The following is an 18,290-nucleotide window of genomic DNA, read 5'->3' on the forward strand; positions in this document are numbered from 1 at the left end:
TATATATATATATTTACTAAGTAGCAAACATTTTTCCAACCAATATCACAATTTCCAAGAAATCATCCCATAAAAATGCAGAAGTGTGCTTGCTGATAGAGTATCCTATTATCAATTTCCCAGTACAAATGTTATTGGTTAGCTGATCTGATTTTTTTTCTTCCAAATCTTTATTGAAAGAAATGTGATCCAACAAGACAGTAATTAATATGAACAGAATCCAGACTGATTATTCCCGTAAATACATTAAAAAAAGATGCAAAAATTAAATGTTTTTCCGCAGCGTCCTTGTCATTGGAGTCAAAGCTATTTATAATATACTGTCCAGATTCTTTATGTCGATAAAAAGCGGAGAAAAAATGCTAAGGGTGAGTCATGGCTCATGTGACCGATACGGGGCGTGGCTTTAGGCGTCAACACTGATTGACGTGGATCGGAGCAGGAAGCCAGCAGTGACATCACTTTCCAGAAGTCCCCTTCAGGTTTCAGACAGCGACGAAGAGGCAGCAAAATAAAGGGAGAGCGCTACTTACTCTCTGGGAGTCCTGTTGGTTCGAGTTGATATCCACACAAACACTGAGCAGGTGAGGCTGTTGTTTCTGTCGGCGTTGAGGTGAACCCTTTCTGAGCGGTGATGGGTTTCGTTTCCCCCCACCAAGCTAACACCGTCTCGGCTAGCTCCCCTCCGCCTCCTTCGCTGTTTATGTCGGAACAAAGACGGTCTGCTTCGCGGCTCCGCGGCTCTGTCTGCCGTCAGATTTTCACACACGGTGCTTTTACTTTTATCGGGGTTTTTTTCCTGCCTGGTCTTGAAGTGGTTTTAACAGAAGTCTTTTAAAACCAGTCAGGCTTGTTAATTTTTAATGATTATGCAGTAAGGCTAGCTTACGTTGACTGGCGAGGTTTTGTGTCTCAAATGCAACCTTAGTTCCCTAATAAAGTTGTTTAGGTTGGAAAACAACCTAGACTAATATTGTTTAGATTATTAATTTGTACATCTAGACGAGATCACCTTACACCGCATTTATCATTTCTAACCCTTTTCTTTTACGTCACCTATAGGAATAAATACAGCGACTGCCTTGTTGTATGTCCGTGAGTTTGGTTTGTTATTTGCCTGTTCTTGATGTAATGAAAGACATAATTAGCAGTTACAGTGTCCAGGGTGTGGGTCAGTTCATATTTTCCCATCAGTCCTCCGACCTCCCTCTCTCCCTTCCTCTTTTTGCTTTCCCAGCCATGTCACCAGACCGGAATAAGCTGCCAAAAACACCACATTCTTGGATCCAACCAATTCGTTCAGGCCCCCTGAAGTTAGCTGTCCAGCTTCCGCCTGCTTTTAATAGCGGTTGTCACATACTAGGGTTGAACAGAAGCAGTGGAAAGTGACTGAGTTTGCTTATTTCCCCGAGTATTTCTGTTTACATTCATTTCTCTGACCTCGTTACACATTACTTGGACTACGAGGAAGATGAAATATACTAAAGACGAGAATACATAACTATCTGGCTTGTGAAGTATAGATTTCCACAACAGGATAAAAAAAAAACGGTAATGGAAAATAACAAACGACCAGGCTAACTATGCTTTGCATAGATTTAGGCTAATGACATCACAAGAGGCAACTAGCATTAGTAAACACAACAACTAAGTGTTGAAAAACAACTTACTAATATCTAGATTTTTAATCTGCCAAGTTTTCATACTTATTCATTACTCATGGAATGAGTCAATTCAGTATTCTGTGTGTTTTACTGTCAGTCTGAACTCTGCCAGCTTTCCTGAACAACTGCGATGGTGTGGAGGGTTGGTATGGCTACGGGTGGTTGGGAAATTAAATGTTGTCGTAACTCCTACCATTCCCATATCTTCAGAGTTGTTGTGGATGGTGATCCTCGTAGCATTTAGTCTCGCAACAAATCTGAAGAAACTTCTGACTGAAGACATTGTTGCTGTTTGACAGTGTCACCGTTATACATGACATACTAAAGGCTCAACATCCAGGCAGCAGAAACAATACAGTAAAATGTCCTGTAGTGGAAAAATTAAAGTAAGGTCACACCTGCTAGTTGTATTGCTATATGTTTATTCTAAGTTCCTGTATATTCCCACCAAGTTAAACTATTTTGGTTACATGTACAAGGTTGGACGTTGTTTTTCATAGTTGCATGGGAACCAGTGTGTTTAGGATCCTTTATCCTTTGTATAAAACTCATGTGTTGTCTCTGCCTGGCAGAGCTTTTCATCCAGACCTGCTTCATTACTGATTGTCCTACAAGCTCTCTGTTTTGTGCACAATATATGAATAAACCGGATTGAGTGATTTCACCGGAACAGTGCTTGGAAATAGTTTTTTTCCACGACAGACACCATCAGTAGTTAGCAGCTCTGCTAACTCTCCTACTTTTCTTCTGCTTCTCCCTCTCTCTCCATGCTCTTTGGTCCTTTTCAACTCTTCTGGGTTTTGGGAGATGTAATTTGGGTATTATTTTTACTTTTGAGATGCTAATTAGCTTCTTCCAGTTATAGAAAAAAATACCTTGTTGTCACGGTTACGCATCAACCGTCCTGAAGTTGAAAAATAAATGAGAACAATGCCCAACCATTAAATGTAGTTTTGGTGACGAGTTATATTTGAAGTGAGTCTGACTTCTAGAAAAGAAAAGTTTTGCTTGTAACTATAAAATAACTGCCAGTTGTGACTTAATGTGCTTCTGTTTCATCTTACAAATCTTGCAATAAATTATGTCGACGACTAGCTTCCACTGCCGTTGTTAGGACAAGGTTATGTCATCAGGAGATGCTCAAACTCCCATTTTCTCTCCAGTCCCATTCACGTCGAGTCCGCAGGTCGGTCCGAGAGAAGAACACAAAGCAAGCAAACGCATCGCTGAAAAGTAAACAGCAGAAGATATTTAAAATGGCCTTCTTTGTGCGCCAACACAATGATGGGCTTGTGTGTGTGAGGAGTGCGAAGAAGAGAATAGAGTAGTGGCCGGAGTAAAGCTGGAGGACTGAGGTGTCTCAGTGATGCGATTGTGGCTGGCATATTTGCTTGTTTTGGGGGCTCTTTGCAGATTTGACATGTCTGTATCAGAGCAGTTCTCTGTGCCCATAGACTGTGGTTATGTAAACATGAGTCAACAGTGTGGGAATATTGAACAGTTGGTATTTGGGATGGTGCATTTATGTGGGAAGGGTCTGTTTAGACTCGGTGTGGTGTTTTAGCTTTCTCTGGTAATTCAGAGGGAAGCAAAGCCGTTTCGACTGTTATTAGTATTAGTAGTTTTGATATCATTCAGTCACACCTATTGGTGTTTTTCTATTGTGCAATGAGGAAGTGATCTATCTACACGTCTTGTGACCGACACACATTGTTGTGTAATGGACTGACCTCCTAGATCTGCAACTATTGACACATCTGCACTTTGATCTACATCCTGAAGAATATTTTTAGCATATTTAATAACAAGGACTTTTTCTTTTAATCATTTTTAGAAATGTCCCGATACAACTTTTTCACTTCCGATATGATACAAATATCGTAGTTTTGATTATTGGCTGATCCCAATATTGAGCCAGTTCAATATTAACATGGGTCATATACTTTTATTACTCATTTTGTAGTGTGGAATAATAGAAAAGGCTTGATAAATTAATATTACTCAGAGAAGAACAGTCCACAACAATAGGTATGAAAACAACTGACCTCTTTATTATTAATCAGTGGATCTGTGTGAGGGATACAAGTACTGTAAGTCACAATAAATCAATTAAACGCATAATAAATTAAAACAAGCTCCATAATTTCCATTTGCATGATTTTGTTTCTTCTGTCTCTTTCTTCTTTTTTTTTTTTTTTTTAACAAAAATTGGATGATGAAAGTTTTCAGTTTGATGCTTTGGCCTCAACTAGATCAGTTTCGTTTACAGAGACTTCATAATTAATTTTGTGTGTTGTTTTGTTAACTTATTTTGGATATTTAATATGTCTTGTGGTGTTTATTGTTCATTAGAATTCAAAGTTTATAGACATTGGAGATTATGTTCCTGCGTTATTATGCCATTGCCACTACATTACTTGAAAAGGGCCTCAAAACAACTATTATTGTTTAAAATATGTATTATATTATCTTTGGATAATATAATATATATATTACATATATATATTATATTATCGTTGTACACCGGCTAGAAAGACTTGTAAAGTTGTCCTTAATATTACTATTGGATGAAATATTGTGCTTTTTATTTCTTCCTCCTATATTTAGATTTTTTTTATGAAAGAGGCAGCAGCCAGCTACGTTTTATTTCGGTTGCACCAAAAAAAACGGATTTGAATAAGTAGCTCGATATAGGGTTCATGTTATTACACAGAATAGTCTCCTCTTTAGCAGTTTGCAAATTTGCTAGCTGATGATCTACAGAGAGGGTTAGCTGATGACAAAACAGTTGAGAACAGGTATTAAATTTGGGTTATGACCTTTATGGATTGTAGCCTAACAACAACATCCAGGAAGTTCTACTTCTCCTTGTTTCTCCATATTTTGCTCCTCTGCCACGTTCTGTTTCCATCTTTGTGCAGCCTCTGACAGCCTTTGCATTTAGCATTTTAGAGAAAGATGAGGAGACAAATTAAAGGCTCATTTTCTAATTAGGTAGTTTTGTACCCGACTATGTTGAGGGTGATGCAAGGTGAGCTGATACTAACCGTGTATCAGTTCATACCTGCCTTAAGGATGTTTTTTAAAAAAACGTCTGTAGTCTTCTGTAAGGCAGTGTGTTTGTGTGTCTCTGATAAATAATATCTAACAGCAGATTTGATCAAGGGTCATAATTTGAGATCAGATCCTCAGTTGATGGTAACAGTGTAATATATATTCTTTGGCAAAAGATTCGGCCGATCACCAATCCTCCAAAATGAAATAAATCAGCACCGATAAATCGGTGCACCCTAGTGATTTGTATCACTGAACTATACACAGTAACTGTAGTTAATCAGTGGTACAAAAAGTGGGTATGTACTGCTATGAGGGGCCAATGTGTGCACCAAATTATGGTGGAAAAATTTGTTCTCGTTGACGTTTTCTGTATTTAATTTGATATTCTCATTGAACAAACGAGAGAAAATAGTAAAACTAAGAATCCCGACAATTTGGACAACCCCAGTGGGCTAAAGAAGAGAAGCCATGATCTGTGGACGATTGGATGGAACTTAATGTCAGTGATAAATCACACCCCTTTGTTGGACAAGGTGGTGTTTCTGTAACGTTTTGTTTGGTGCAGGTCAAATAAAACCAAACACAAATGTTTGCCTTTGGAAAAATTCCTTCCAGAACCTTGATAAGAGACAGTCAGATAAAAGAGCGACAGCTACTACCACTGCAATAAATCCACAGGTGGACTTTGACCTTTCCAGTTCTTTTCATCTGCTGAAGCAGAAGTAGGTTTGTGGGTAATGAAGTCATTTGAGAGAATTGGTGTCGCGTCTGTTCGGCATCTGTCGTTATCTTCCTGAGAGCCTCGCCCAGCTGGGCTGAGCCGTTGCTCAACCTCTGTCAGCTGATTTCCTTTCATTTCCACAAACTGCTTCAGGCTGCTGTCATGTTTAGATCCAAGCTAATGACGCTGGAGCTAAACTGCTTTCAGGAGACCATAAGGGAATTTAAAGTGTATTGTAATGGAGAAACACAACCCTCTGCTTGTACCTTTGTGTCCACTTTCTTTCCTGCTTCCTTCACGCTATTTCAATTAAGGCTTCAGTTGGATTATTTTGGATAAAATGTCTATTTGTTGTCTGTTAAAGTGGCAAGGTCTTCTTTAAAACTGCCTGTGTTTGGCTTTAACAGCTGAAGTCTTAATATTTTATTGACCTAATCTCTTCCAGTAATGCATTTCAGCTTTGCAGAGTAGTTTGATCCAGTTGTTTCAGTAATGTTGCTTAAGTTCTACGCTAATGGATAACATGGTGTTAAGATAAAACCTTGCTGCTCACAGATGTTTCTTTCTTTTTTTTTTCTTCTCAGAATGTCTCTGTATCCATCCCTGGAAGACCTGAAGGTCGACAAGGTCATCAAGGTAAGAGAAATGTGCTGCTATGTCTCTGTTTATAGCATGTTGATTCACCGAGATGTTAAGTCATTATTTGTCGTTTATAGTAACCAATTCTACGTGAGCGTATGTGAAGGAGACCAGCCTGTTTGAAAGAAGCTAACTGGATCCCAGCTCTTTTGACTGAAAAATGTTGCAAAGATAAGATTCTTGGGTAAATCAGGTTTTAGCCAGATCCAATGTCTCTGCAAAAGCTGGGATCTGAGAAGATAAAAGAGCAACATTTACGTTTTTCTGAGCGGTCAGATTTACTAAACTGGTGACCAAAAGAAAATCAAATTGTAAAATAAAACCAGGTCCCGGAACTTTACGTGTTTATTTGAAAGAATTAATTACATAAATATTAGCATGTTAAAAAATTTAGCGCAGTTAATCACCTTTTTTATACAGTAACTCTGACGCACACCTCGCTGTTTCTGAAAAAAATTAGTCCCTTTGAATGTTCTTCACTTGGTATCAACAGCCACACCAAAGTGTGTTGTGTGTCGCAGTTTCATATGTGAGTTTCTAAAAAAACAATCACTGGTAAAGGCTGCTGAAGCTAAAATCATCACACTCTAGTCAATAGACATTTTTTGAGTGCCTCTCTAGTCTTCACTCAGCCCTCATTTGTTTAGCTTCCATGTTACTTATTCTGAATACTGATTCAGATTTGTGTTTAGCATAGTTGAAACCAAACGAGCGGATAATAATTCCTGCCTTATCTTTCCCCAGACCTTCATCATGTCTCTGTTTTGTCCTTTTCTGTTGTTCTGAATGGAATCTGCTTCACTAAGCTTTCATTTGACTGCTGTGTCTGATTGCTTTCTAGGCTCAGGCCCAGTTTGCACAGAGCACCGCCCCCATGCCAGCCATCACTGAGGGAACCTACCAGCCTCAGCCTGTTACTGCTGGGATGCCAGGATCCAGTGAGTCGCACGCCGTGTTGCGAGTGCTAAAGCGTTTAAAACAGAACCACTCCGAGTTACGTAGAGTTTTCTATAATGTTTTTATTTCTTGCTCTTTTTTTCTTTGCTTCTGTCTGTCTGGTAGGACAGATAGAACCTTATTTTGTGTGAAATTCTGTCAGTGGCACACATGATTGCTCTGAAATCATCTGAAATGGACTGAAGATAGACAGAGATTAGAGACAGTGGAATTTTTGCTAATCTTCTCCCTTTTCCCCGCATCCCATTCTCCCACTCCTTCAGAGACTCCTCTCTCTATTTGGATGCAAAGTCCTGTGGGTTTTTCCTCTTTTGTTTTCACCTCAGCAGAGCTCGCTGCGAGTCGCCATGGCGACAGGCTCTGGCAGTTGTGCCGGGATAGGGCGAAGGGAGGTGAAGGAGAGACTCACGGGCATTTAGCGAGCTCGAGAGGAAAACTGGAGTCTAGTTGAAGGAGAAGGAGATGAAACAGGGTCGAATTACTGACAAAAATATTCCTTGCATTAAATATTGTAGTAAAATGCATACGCTAATTTTAAATTACTTTAATATAAAATTAATAGGTTTAAAGATTTGTCCCATTAAACCTGAACATGTCAGCGGATCTGCTGTTGTTCAAGCAAGATTTTCATCAAGTATTGGTTTCTGATCTGACATGTCAGCATGCTTCAATGCCTCTATCCTTAGTGTATTGGATGTACATTATATGTCCTTCTGCAAAATTCATTTTCACACTGCCAAGGCAGCCTTAAGACAAAACTAACTTACAAGTAACTTTTCAGCAAGATATAGGAGCTTGTTTTAAATAATTGATTCTTTAATATTAATGAAGACGTTCTGGTTCCACTGGCTGATTTTTTTTCACTCATAGCAGGAGAAAAATGTCTTGTTACAAGTGAAGTCAGTCAAACTAGTACTTTTGAAAACCTTCCATGTGTTCTATAACAGCTGATTAGAGAGTAATCAGATTCTCTATCCACCATGTTTGTTTGACATTTTTAGGACAGAACCAGGACAGAAGGTCTGGAACCACATTGGCTTACTTGAGGCACAGACACAGACTTACCGCTGCAGTCTTTTGGTACACGCAGCATTCTGGAGGAAAACTATTGTAATTATTAAGAATTTGAAGAAGATAAAAAGATAAGATCCTCAAAATTTTGTGTTGCCTGAAAAATATAGGCAATGACAGATATTTTTATTTTATTTTTTTATAGTCGTCGCTGTCAACGATGAGGCCAAATTTCAAGATTTCTGTATTTATGACTGACTCTAATCTTTCAATCTTTTTATTTCCAAACTGGAAACCCATCAATCAACATTATTGCTGGTCATTATTATTCATTATTTCACTGGTGTCTTATTTAGTACCACTAGTAGTCACGCTTTAACTCCTCAGCTACTTCCTGTTATTAAATCTCCATCCTGCTGGTCAGGGTGATTCTTCTCCTGTGACCTTGTTTATACTTGGCAGGCCATCATAACTAGCATCACCTAATTGCTTTGTTTCTGTTTATACATTTGTTTATAGACCAAAGAAGATGAGTAACTGTAGAACATACAGTTATGTGTTCGTGTCTTCACAAGCAGGAAAAACCTGCTAATTCCAGTAATCTGTAACTGAACACTGCTGTTGTACAACATGGCTGCCATCATCTGATATTCTATCAGGTGTTTTTATGCCTGTGAGTGAAGAGCTGATTGTGTCTGTGTTCAAAGTTGAACAAAGACCTCACTGGATTTCTGGAAGCTTTTTTTTCCCAACAGAGGGCGGACCATCTTTTCTGTCTTCTCCCACTCATTTTGTTTTTTCATCTTGCATCTCCTTTTTTTCAGGTTTGTACCCTAATCTGGAGGAGCTGGGAGATTACATGGGTCTGGCCCTCAACAGCGATGAAGTCCAGCGGAACCTGGCTCTTGTTCCTGTGGCTGACGATGTAAGCATTTTAGTGTTTGTTTGCATCATCATTATCATCAGACTTGTTAGTTAGTTTTAAATAGGAAGTGTTATGTAAAATGGACTTTTAAAAACACACCTGAAATGCTGCCTTGATTCTTTCATGCATGTTTGCAAAATCCTTTAGTCGCCATGGCAACCATTCAGCTGTGCAAAATGCTTGGATGGATGTGGAGCTGCCTTCGTTGACTAAGCTTCTCCTAAGAGCTGCAGATTTGGAGTTTCCATGACTCCTCCTCTCAGCTCCTTCAGACTAGCCAGCAGCAATTAGCAAACACCTGGTGTAACTGTGCATCTGCTGAGCTCATTATAGAAAATACTTCTCAGTGAAACGCTGGTAAAAACATTGTTAAAGGGTTAACCGAAAAGCGATGTTGCGTTGACTTTATGAGGGTGGAGTTTCAGAAAGAGCCGCAGTTTCTTAAAGAAACAGATGCCTAATTTCAAGTCATTAAATTACGAAGTCACATTTCTTTCAAGTCTTATTTGTCATCGCTTTTCTATAACTGGTGGCAACGTGGTTACTGGATTGAGTTTTAAAATGGCGATCTGTGCCTGGAAAACACATAATACTGCCCTTTTACAACCAGAAGAGGTCAGGTTGGATTGGAAACACGGAAAGCTGCTGCTCTGGCTTCAACCCAGCAGGAGCAGGAGATCCAGTCTGCAGAGTGACTCACTGCAGGCCTGAAGCTGAGTGGGAGACTGTGATCCCTTCACGCTCCTCCAGCAGCGTGCTCCTGCCCCCAGCCTGTCAGCTTTTCTGCTGTTTGATTCAAACTCTTGTCTTGATGCTTCACATTTTTCATCTTCTTTTTGAAAGCTGAAAAAGTGAGCTTTCTAAAGCATTTTTAATTGTTCTGCTTGCTGAAGGAGGTGATGAAACACAATCCTCCCACATACAAATGAAATATTTATCAGTGTCAAAATGTGGAATGATTGAATGATCTCAAATTATGTGCTGTTTTGATGAGCTTTAATAGAATCTTAAAATGTGAGATTATAAAAGCTCAGACTGGTATTCAGATGTATATGTGTTGTGTACCCATGTACAGTAGAAACCAAATATTTACATACATTGAACAGTGAGACACACTTCTTCTCACTGTTTGAAGTTAAATCTGATCAAACCTTTCTTGTTTTAGCTTAGTCAGAATTACCAAACTTAATTCTATTTGCCAGAAAACTTGTCAAACATTTTTTAGAAGTTATTTTGTACATTTCCTCAAAATCAAGACTTTACATGCATTTGGTCAGTATCAGGGACAACTCTTTTAAAATGTGTGCCTTTTAATTCAGTGTATGTAATCATCTAGTTTCAACTATATGTATGTAATGTAAGTGTGTATATTTAAATATAAATGTGTGTGTACGTATAGATGGCACATATCTCTCAATATTGTAGACTGCTGAGTCTATGAAAATGGTCATCCTATTCCTTTGTTGGTAAATTGTAGGTTGGAAAACAGTATTTTATTTAGTTTTCTTTTTAGTAATGTAAATTTACCAAAATAAGTTGATGTGAATAGCTCTTTTTAAATCACAATCTTTCGTCTTCCTTCTCCTTCTTTCTGAACCTTCTTGTTCTTCTTTGCTCCTCCAACACAGCAGGTGGCGCTGCCTTCCAGCTCAGGCCTGGGGGCGATGGTCCGCCCCGTGACGGGAACAGACATGGGCATCAGGAGGGCAGAGATCCGCCCCGGCCTTCGAGAGATCATCCTCTGTAAGGACCAGGATGGGAAGGTCGGGCTCCGGCTGAGAGCCATCGACAACGTGAGTCAGCAACCATCTTGAAAACCGTTGCTGCCCGTAAATTATTTAGCACACACTGATTTTTAACACCTTGTTCTACATAAGTGCTTTTGATGTGCTGTAGAGGTGGGCCCTTTCTTACACTGCACTTGGTTGTGTGTGAAAATAAGAGATATCTCGGTTGAGTTGGATGATGTTTTGATTAAGCCTGAGACTTTTGTGTGTGAAGAAATTGTGATAATCACTACATTGCCCAAACTGATCGTCTATGTGACATTCCTGTTAGAGGGTCCAAAATTTGTCAAAGACTAATTCTAAAATTAGGCGGTAGACCAAATGTTAGTTCTACAGAGTATGCTATAAGGCATGTGGTTCTCTCACTAACCTATAGATGAACAAACTGTCAAAACTTTGTGTCTTCCTGATTTTAAGTAAGAGTCCATAAATTAAGATTATCCATGTTTTGTCACCTGTTAATCCAGAACTCTGCTTGTTGGGGAGTTTTGTGAAAGTAGAGAAAGCCCTTAACTAATTTAAGGTGACGTTTTTGGAAATGACCCTGATAGTGGGCAGAAAATACATTGCTACTACATGGAAGTCTGATTCCTCCTATCAACATTGAAATGGTATATGGAGACAGGTTGTGTATAATCTCAGAAAGGATACAACACCTTTATTAAAGTTTTGCAGCCTTATTTAAGTTATTTACATAAAACTCAATGCTGAAACTTTTTTTTTACTTCAATGTGCTGTAAAACTGTCTTAAATTAACGGAGCACCCACTTGGGGAGGAGGAATGAGGGAACTGGGGGTTGATTGTCCGTGTATAAACTGTAAAATGAGCCGTTCTCTTCCTCTGCTCCACTCACTAACTGAATGTTTGGGTTGTCAGGGGCTGTTCGTCCAGCTGGTCCAGGCCAACTCCCCCGCCGCCCTGGCCGGGCTGCGCTTCGGGGATCAGGTTCTTCAGATCAACGGACAGAACTGCGCTGGCTGGAGCACAGATAAGGCCCACAAGGCTCTTAAAGCTGCGGCGGAGACCCGCATCGAGATGGTGGTCAGGGACAGGTGAGGACCATTTGACATGAAGAGGCCGGGAATAAAACATGACATAAAACTATAATTCCAGTCATTTCTATTTTATACTGTAGGAAATTCTGTCTAATTAGCTCGTTAGTATTAGGAAACACCCACTTAGTCACTGTAAAGGACTGAGGTCATTACTTTATTTTTTGATGTTACATGATCTAGTAATCCTACATTTTAATTTAAGTCCAGGACATCAAAACTGAAGCTTTACCCTTTTAAATTGCTGATTGTAAATCTCTGATTGTCCGCTGTGAATTTTCTGTTTTTAAGACCTTTTCAGCGCACCATCACCATGCACAAAGACAGCTCAGGACACGTGGGCTTCATCTACAAGTCTGGAAAAATCACCTCTCTGGTCAAAGACGGCTCTGCTGCTCGCAACGGCCTGCTGACCGAACATTACATCTGTGAAATCAACGGACAGAACGTCATCGGACTCAAGGTCTGGCTGCTCTTGTGCCCATCAGTCACAGTTTTGTAAAATTCTCTTAGATGCTGTAAAAATTCAATACAGGGTGGGATTGTTACGGTTGTGACAAAGGAAAAGTAAGATTGGGTGGAATTATTGTCGTGTCGCATTTGGATTCAGTTGCATTTCCTTCACCTTTTACACAACCATGATGCAGTAAACATGCTTCCCCTACAGTATATCCACTATTTAAAATAATATACCCAAAGTTGAATCCAGATTGCTTATTGCATTTTTGCAAGCTGATGCAAACTCGCCAAATGTAATGTTACAAATGGTAGGTTTTAATTGAAAAAGGATCAACATCTTTTTGCTTAAACTAATGTTACCAGTTTTGGGTCATGACCCCGTTAGCTAACAGGTAGTACTTTAGGATACAGAATCTAACACTTGCATACACTGCTTTGTTTGAAAGGAAATAAATGCTGATATTTTAGAATGAAGATTCAGTGACTATATAACTAAGGTCAAAAGATTAAAATTAACACAACTTTGCATGTTTTATTAAAATAACAATTTAAGATGGCCAGAGTTAAACTAATGTACTCGCACTGAATGTAATCACAACTAAATGTTTCTTAGCAGTCTGTTTTGACATTGGTATTGCACACATCCACATATTTTAGAACATGTTCTAGAATATTTGTACGTGTAAGTGCTAATTTTACCTCCTGTATATTTTTCCAATGGCAGTTAATTGCTGACATGTCTCTGTATTTTCTAGGACTCTCAGATTAAGGACATTCTGAACACTTCCCCCACCACCATGACCATCACCGTCATGCCCAAGTTAATCTATGAGCACATGATAAAGAGGTACGCCCAGCTCCATCCTTCCATTTTAATCTGTCTGCTCATTTATAATTTAAGATGTTAATTTTTTTTCTATTATCTCACTGGCAAAAGTGTGCTGTCAATGTTTCTGGTATTTTAAACGTATAGTTAGACTGAGACTCTGCAATAATAGTTGAATGACTCTTATGCTAACGTACTTTTGGACAAAATTACATAAAACCCGAATTTTAATTTATTGATTGGTCATTTAAGCAGTATGTTATAGAAAAGATCGAGATTCCTAATCGGTTCTATTTAGCTGAATCTCCTAAAAAGTGTAAACATTTAACTTTATACTATATATATTTTTCAAGTATTTTTTAATTGTGTGATGTTTTACTCTGAAACGGTAATATGCAACAATGTTGAAAATGAAGCTACCATTTATTTCTGATAAATAAAATAACAAATTTTACTGGATGATGAATTGCCCCATAATGTTGTTGAGACAATCTTCAAGTAATATATTGCTAATAATGCAAGTCCACCGTTTAAATAAACTTTAATTTCACAAAGAACTATCAACACTGGAATTGTAAAATATTTTGAATATCCTAAATGAAATGAAACAACCAAAATCAATAAATAAAACCTAAATAAAAACGAGACACAACTAAAATCATAAATAAAATGGATTACAATGTCTCTGTAAGCAGAATTGCCCTTCAAAAAATATAATGGAGCTCATTTTGAATCATCATGGATATCACCCGGATAAAGCGGAAGAAAATGGATGGATGGATGGAAGCTATTAATTAATTAATTTATTGCAGCGAACTAGGATTAATGAAATAAATGTGATTGCATCCCGATTATTTCCAAGCTGATGGAAACTGTATTTGTTTCCCGTCCAGGATGTCCACCGGCCTGCTGCGGTCCTCCATGGACCACTCCGTCCCTGAGGTGTGAGGACCGTCAGCCATGCTGAAAACCGTCACCATGTCTACAGAATAGTTCCTCTTGTCATTTTTAACCGTTTTTTCTTCTGTCTTCATACCAAGAAGCCTTCAACTTTACATCACAATCGTTTTCCTTCATTACCTGTAACATATTCTTAAAAAAAACTTTTTTACTCTTCGTATTTCTACATTTTATCATTAGTACTGTCTGTATGTTAACTTAGTAGTCTGATATGTAGTACGCATCTGTTTTTCTTTTTTTTTTTTTATTCAGGATTAGGACTATAGAGTAAGTTTTGTTTGTTTTTTCTTCTTTTTAAAAAGAAACATGCACAAACTATCATGAGTCCAGATCTTCCTCCTCAGTATGGAGCCAAGTCGGTGACACTTCATCCTTTCCTAAATGCTGTAGAAGTTGATCGGCAGCCATGCGGATAGAAGATGTAGTCTCTGCACACCTTTTTTTTTTCTGTAAATAATCCAATCTGAATTAACACATGGGCTTTCCGAATCAAAAATAAACTAATCTAATTTCAGTGTACAGCCATATACTGGGGGCCAGTAGGAGTGGTTTGTTTTTACTTCCTCTCATTTAACAATGAGGATCAGGTTTTAGTCAAACATTGTGAGTGTTAACATTTGTTATTATTGGGGCCTGCCATGCAAAGCAATGGCAGGAACCTATTGCTATTCTCCCAAGAAAAGTTTCTTTATTATTATTGGGGCCTGCCATGCAAAGCAATGGCAGGAACCTATTACTCTACACCCAACAAGCGTCTCTTTAATATTATTATAATTCTTTATTTTTCTTCCGTAACCGTTAATGCGGCTCGTACCGCTGGGTGCACACCTACAAATGAGGTATCAAAACGTGCAGAAAATTCACGCCATTGGAGCTATTATTTTTGGTGGGATTTGGGCTTAACGTGGCGACATAATTCGCAAAAAACTGCGAAAAAAACCCCATTATAACTCAATGGGAAAAATCCTAGAAATACCCTATTTTTGAGGATTTGCTGTGTCGTCACAAATTCACCTAGAAATGCCATTCAAATTTCATTTTGTAGATACGTCTGTGATCTCTTCGAAAGTGAAGACGGCTCGTCGATACCAGTTACGGTTTGTCCACAATTTGCCTCTAAGCGACCCAAAGTTTCTCATTTTTGCTCAAGTTAGAGTGCGTTTCTGGCTGCTTAGAGTGAGAGATGAAGACAACTTTTTCAACCCAAATCATTTTTGAAATCGCCATCACGCCCACAAATATCGCACGATTAGTATCAAAATCGGTCCTGACATTGATACGCCTGTCTGCTCCGGTAAAATGTTTTCGAAATTTATCTAGACCGTACGGTTTTCTGTCACGGTGCTTCAGAGCAAAGTCATGCGACAGGATTTTCTGAGGCTGTCTGAGGCTCTCTCCCATGTATTTGAATAGAATTTCAGATCTGGGCACAACATTTCTTTCTCTCATCGCTGTAAATGTTCTGAGTGAGGTACAGATATGAATCTCGGGACTATCGCAGAAGACACATTGAACTGTCATACGCTGCAAACGCTTTTCGAATATGTATTACGGTTCCCGAACAAGAAGGATTTGTTTCCAATGCTTTTTTGTCAGTAAAATGTGTTTGCTCAAACACACAATTGTGTGTTTGAGAGCTCAGCGCTCAGAGCTCACACCTGCTGAGACCATTATTTACCATAGCAACGGAACTCAAGAGGCTATTGGCTGCTGATTTGGACTACAGATACGCATCGCTGTAGTTCTATCTATCCTCAGTTGAAACAGATCAGGACTGAGAACTGGCCTTTAGAACTACCTGCTGCTATGGGCTGTATATAACTGATTGAACTCAGTAACTGTTACACATGGGATTAGTTTGGAACTTTAAAATTAAGCATACTGAAAATTTCAAAATAAAAGCCTTGAATATTTTACATGACGTAATTGCTCTTTTTGGCCGTATATGACTTTTTCATCCAAAGCAATGTTACACATGGGATTAGTTTGGAACTTTAAAATGGAGCATAATAATAATTTCAAAATAAAAGCCTTGAATATTTTACATGACGTAATTGCTCTTATTGGCCGTATATGACTTTTTCATCCAAAGCAATGTTACACATGGGATTAGTTCGGAACTTTAAAATGGAGCATAATAATAATTTCAAAATAAAAGCCTTGAATATTTTTACATCAGGTAATTGCGCTTTTTGGCTTTATGTGACTTTTTTATCCAAAGCACTGTTACACAATGGAATAGTTTGGCCCTCTGAAATGAAGCATACTGAAAATTTCAAAATAAAAGCCTTGAATATTTTTACATCAGGTAATTGCGCTTTTTGGCTTTATGTGACTTTTTCATCCAAAGCACTGTTACACATGGGATTAGTTCGGAACTTTAAAATGGAGCATAATAATAATTTCAAAATAAAAGCCTTGCATATTTTTACATCAGGTAATTGCGCTTTTTGGCTTTATGTGACTTTTTTATCCAAAGCACTGTTACACATGGGATTCGTTCAGAACTTTAAAATGGAGCATACTGAAAATTTCAAAATAAAAGCCTTGAATATTTTTACATCATGCAATTGCTGTTTTTGGCTTTGTATGACTTTTTCATCCAAAGCACTGTTACACATGGGATTAGTTCGGAACTTTAAAATGAAGTTTAACAAAACTTCCAAAATAAAAGCCTTGACAAAAATTTTAAATCGTACTGAATGGTGCACGTCCGCCTCGCTTAACGTTCTTGCGGTTCTCCGCGTGCCATTGATTACGTCGCGGCGTTCTTTAGCGTCGATGCCGATTTGTGGCGTGACGACGCCGGGCCCGAACCCCACGGGCGCGCCTTGGCAGGCCCCGGCTAAATTTCTTCCGAAATTTTCTAGTTATTCTTTATTTTTCATCCGTAACCGTTAATGCGGCTCATACCGCTGCGTGCACACCTACAAAAGAGGTATCAAAACGTGCAGAAAATTCACGCCATTCCAGCTATTACTTTTGGTGGGATTCGGGATTAACATGGCGACATAATTCGCAAAAAACTACGAAAAAAACCCCATTATAACTCAATGGGAAAAATCCTAGAAATACCCTATTTTTGAGGATTTGCTGTGTCGTCACAAATTCACCTAGAAATGCCATTCAAATTTCATTTTGTAGATACGTCTGTGATCTCTTCGAAAGTGAAGACGGCTCGTCGATACCAGTTATGGTTTGTCCACAATTTGCCTCTAAGCGACCCAAAGTTTCTCATTTTTGCTCATATTAGAGTGACAGCCGACCTCGGTTCATATCTGGGCACAACATTTCTTTCTCTCATCACTGTAAATGCTCTGAGTGAGGTACAGATATGAATCTCGGGACTATCGCAGAAGACACATTGAACTGTCATACGCTTAAAACGCTTTTCGAATATGTATTACGGTTCCCGAACAAGAAGGATTTGTTTCCAATGCTTTTTTTCAGTAAAGTGTGTTTGCTCAAACACACTTGTGTGTTTGAGAGCTCACAGCTCAGAGCTCACACCTGCTGAGACCATTATTTGCCATAGCAACGGAACTCAAGAGGCTATTGGCTGCTGGTTAGGACTACGAATACGCATCGTTGTAGTTCTATCTATCCTCAGTTGAAACAGATCAGGACTGAGAACTGGCCTTTACAACTACTTGCTGCTTTGGGCTGTATATAACTGATTTAACTCAGTAACTGTTACACATGGGATTAGTTTTACACTTTAAAATTAAGCATATTGAAAATTTCACAATAAAAGCCCTGAATATTTTTACATGACGTAATTGCTCTTTTTTGGCTTTATTTGACTTTTTCATCCAAAGCACTGTTACACATGGTATTAGTTTGGCCCTTTAAAATGAAGCTTAACAAAAATTTCAAAATAAAAGCCTTGAATATTTTTACATCAGCTACTTGTGTTTTGAGCATTATATAACTATTTTAACCGAAGGACTATTACGCATGGGATTAGTTTGGCCCTTTGAAATGAAGCATCCTGCAAATTTCAAAATAAAAGCCTTGAATATTTTTACATGACGTAATTGCTCTTTTTGGCTTTATTTGACTTTTTCATCCAAAGCACTGTTACACATGGTATTAGTTTGGCCCTTTGAAATGAATATTAACAAAAATTTCAAAATTAAAGCCTTGAATATTTTTACATCATGTAATTGCTCTTTTTGGCTTTATTTGACTTTTTCATCCAAAGCACTGTTACACGTGGTATTAGTTTGGC

At 38.4% G+C, this 18,290-nt stretch overlaps 1 protein-coding gene across 2 annotated transcripts; it reads left to right on the plus strand.

Annotated features, from left to right (window-relative positions):
- The first annotated feature begins 437 nt into the window (after positions 1 to 437).
- LOC102222452 (syntenin-1-like) lies at positions 438 to 14,586 on the plus strand. 2 transcript variants are annotated; one of them, XM_023330515.1, is made up of 9 exons: positions 438 to 584; positions 6,027 to 6,078; positions 6,923 to 7,019; positions 8,874 to 8,974; positions 10,606 to 10,767; positions 11,639 to 11,814; positions 12,106 to 12,277; positions 13,029 to 13,120; positions 13,993 to 14,586. In XM_023330515.1, the coding sequence occupies exons 2-9, from the start codon at positions 6,028 to 6,030 to the stop codon at positions 14,045 to 14,047; spliced, it is 906 nt and encodes a 301-aa protein (XP_023186283.1). In that variant the 5' UTR covers positions 438 to 584; position 6,027; the 3' UTR covers positions 14,048 to 14,586. The 2 variants fall into 2 exon arrangements, with proteins under 2 accessions (XP_023186283.1, XP_005806272.1); XM_005806215.2 differs by having other exon boundaries at positions 439 to 584; positions 10,603 to 10,767.
- The last annotated feature ends 3,704 nt before the right edge of the window (positions 14,587 to 18,290 follow it).

This window comes from Xiphophorus maculatus, chromosome 1 (genome assembly GCF_002775205.1).
Source record: "Xiphophorus maculatus strain JP 163 A chromosome 1, X_maculatus-5.0-male, whole genome shotgun sequence".
Taxonomy (NCBI): Eukaryota; Metazoa; Chordata; class Actinopteri; order Cyprinodontiformes; family Poeciliidae; genus Xiphophorus; species Xiphophorus maculatus.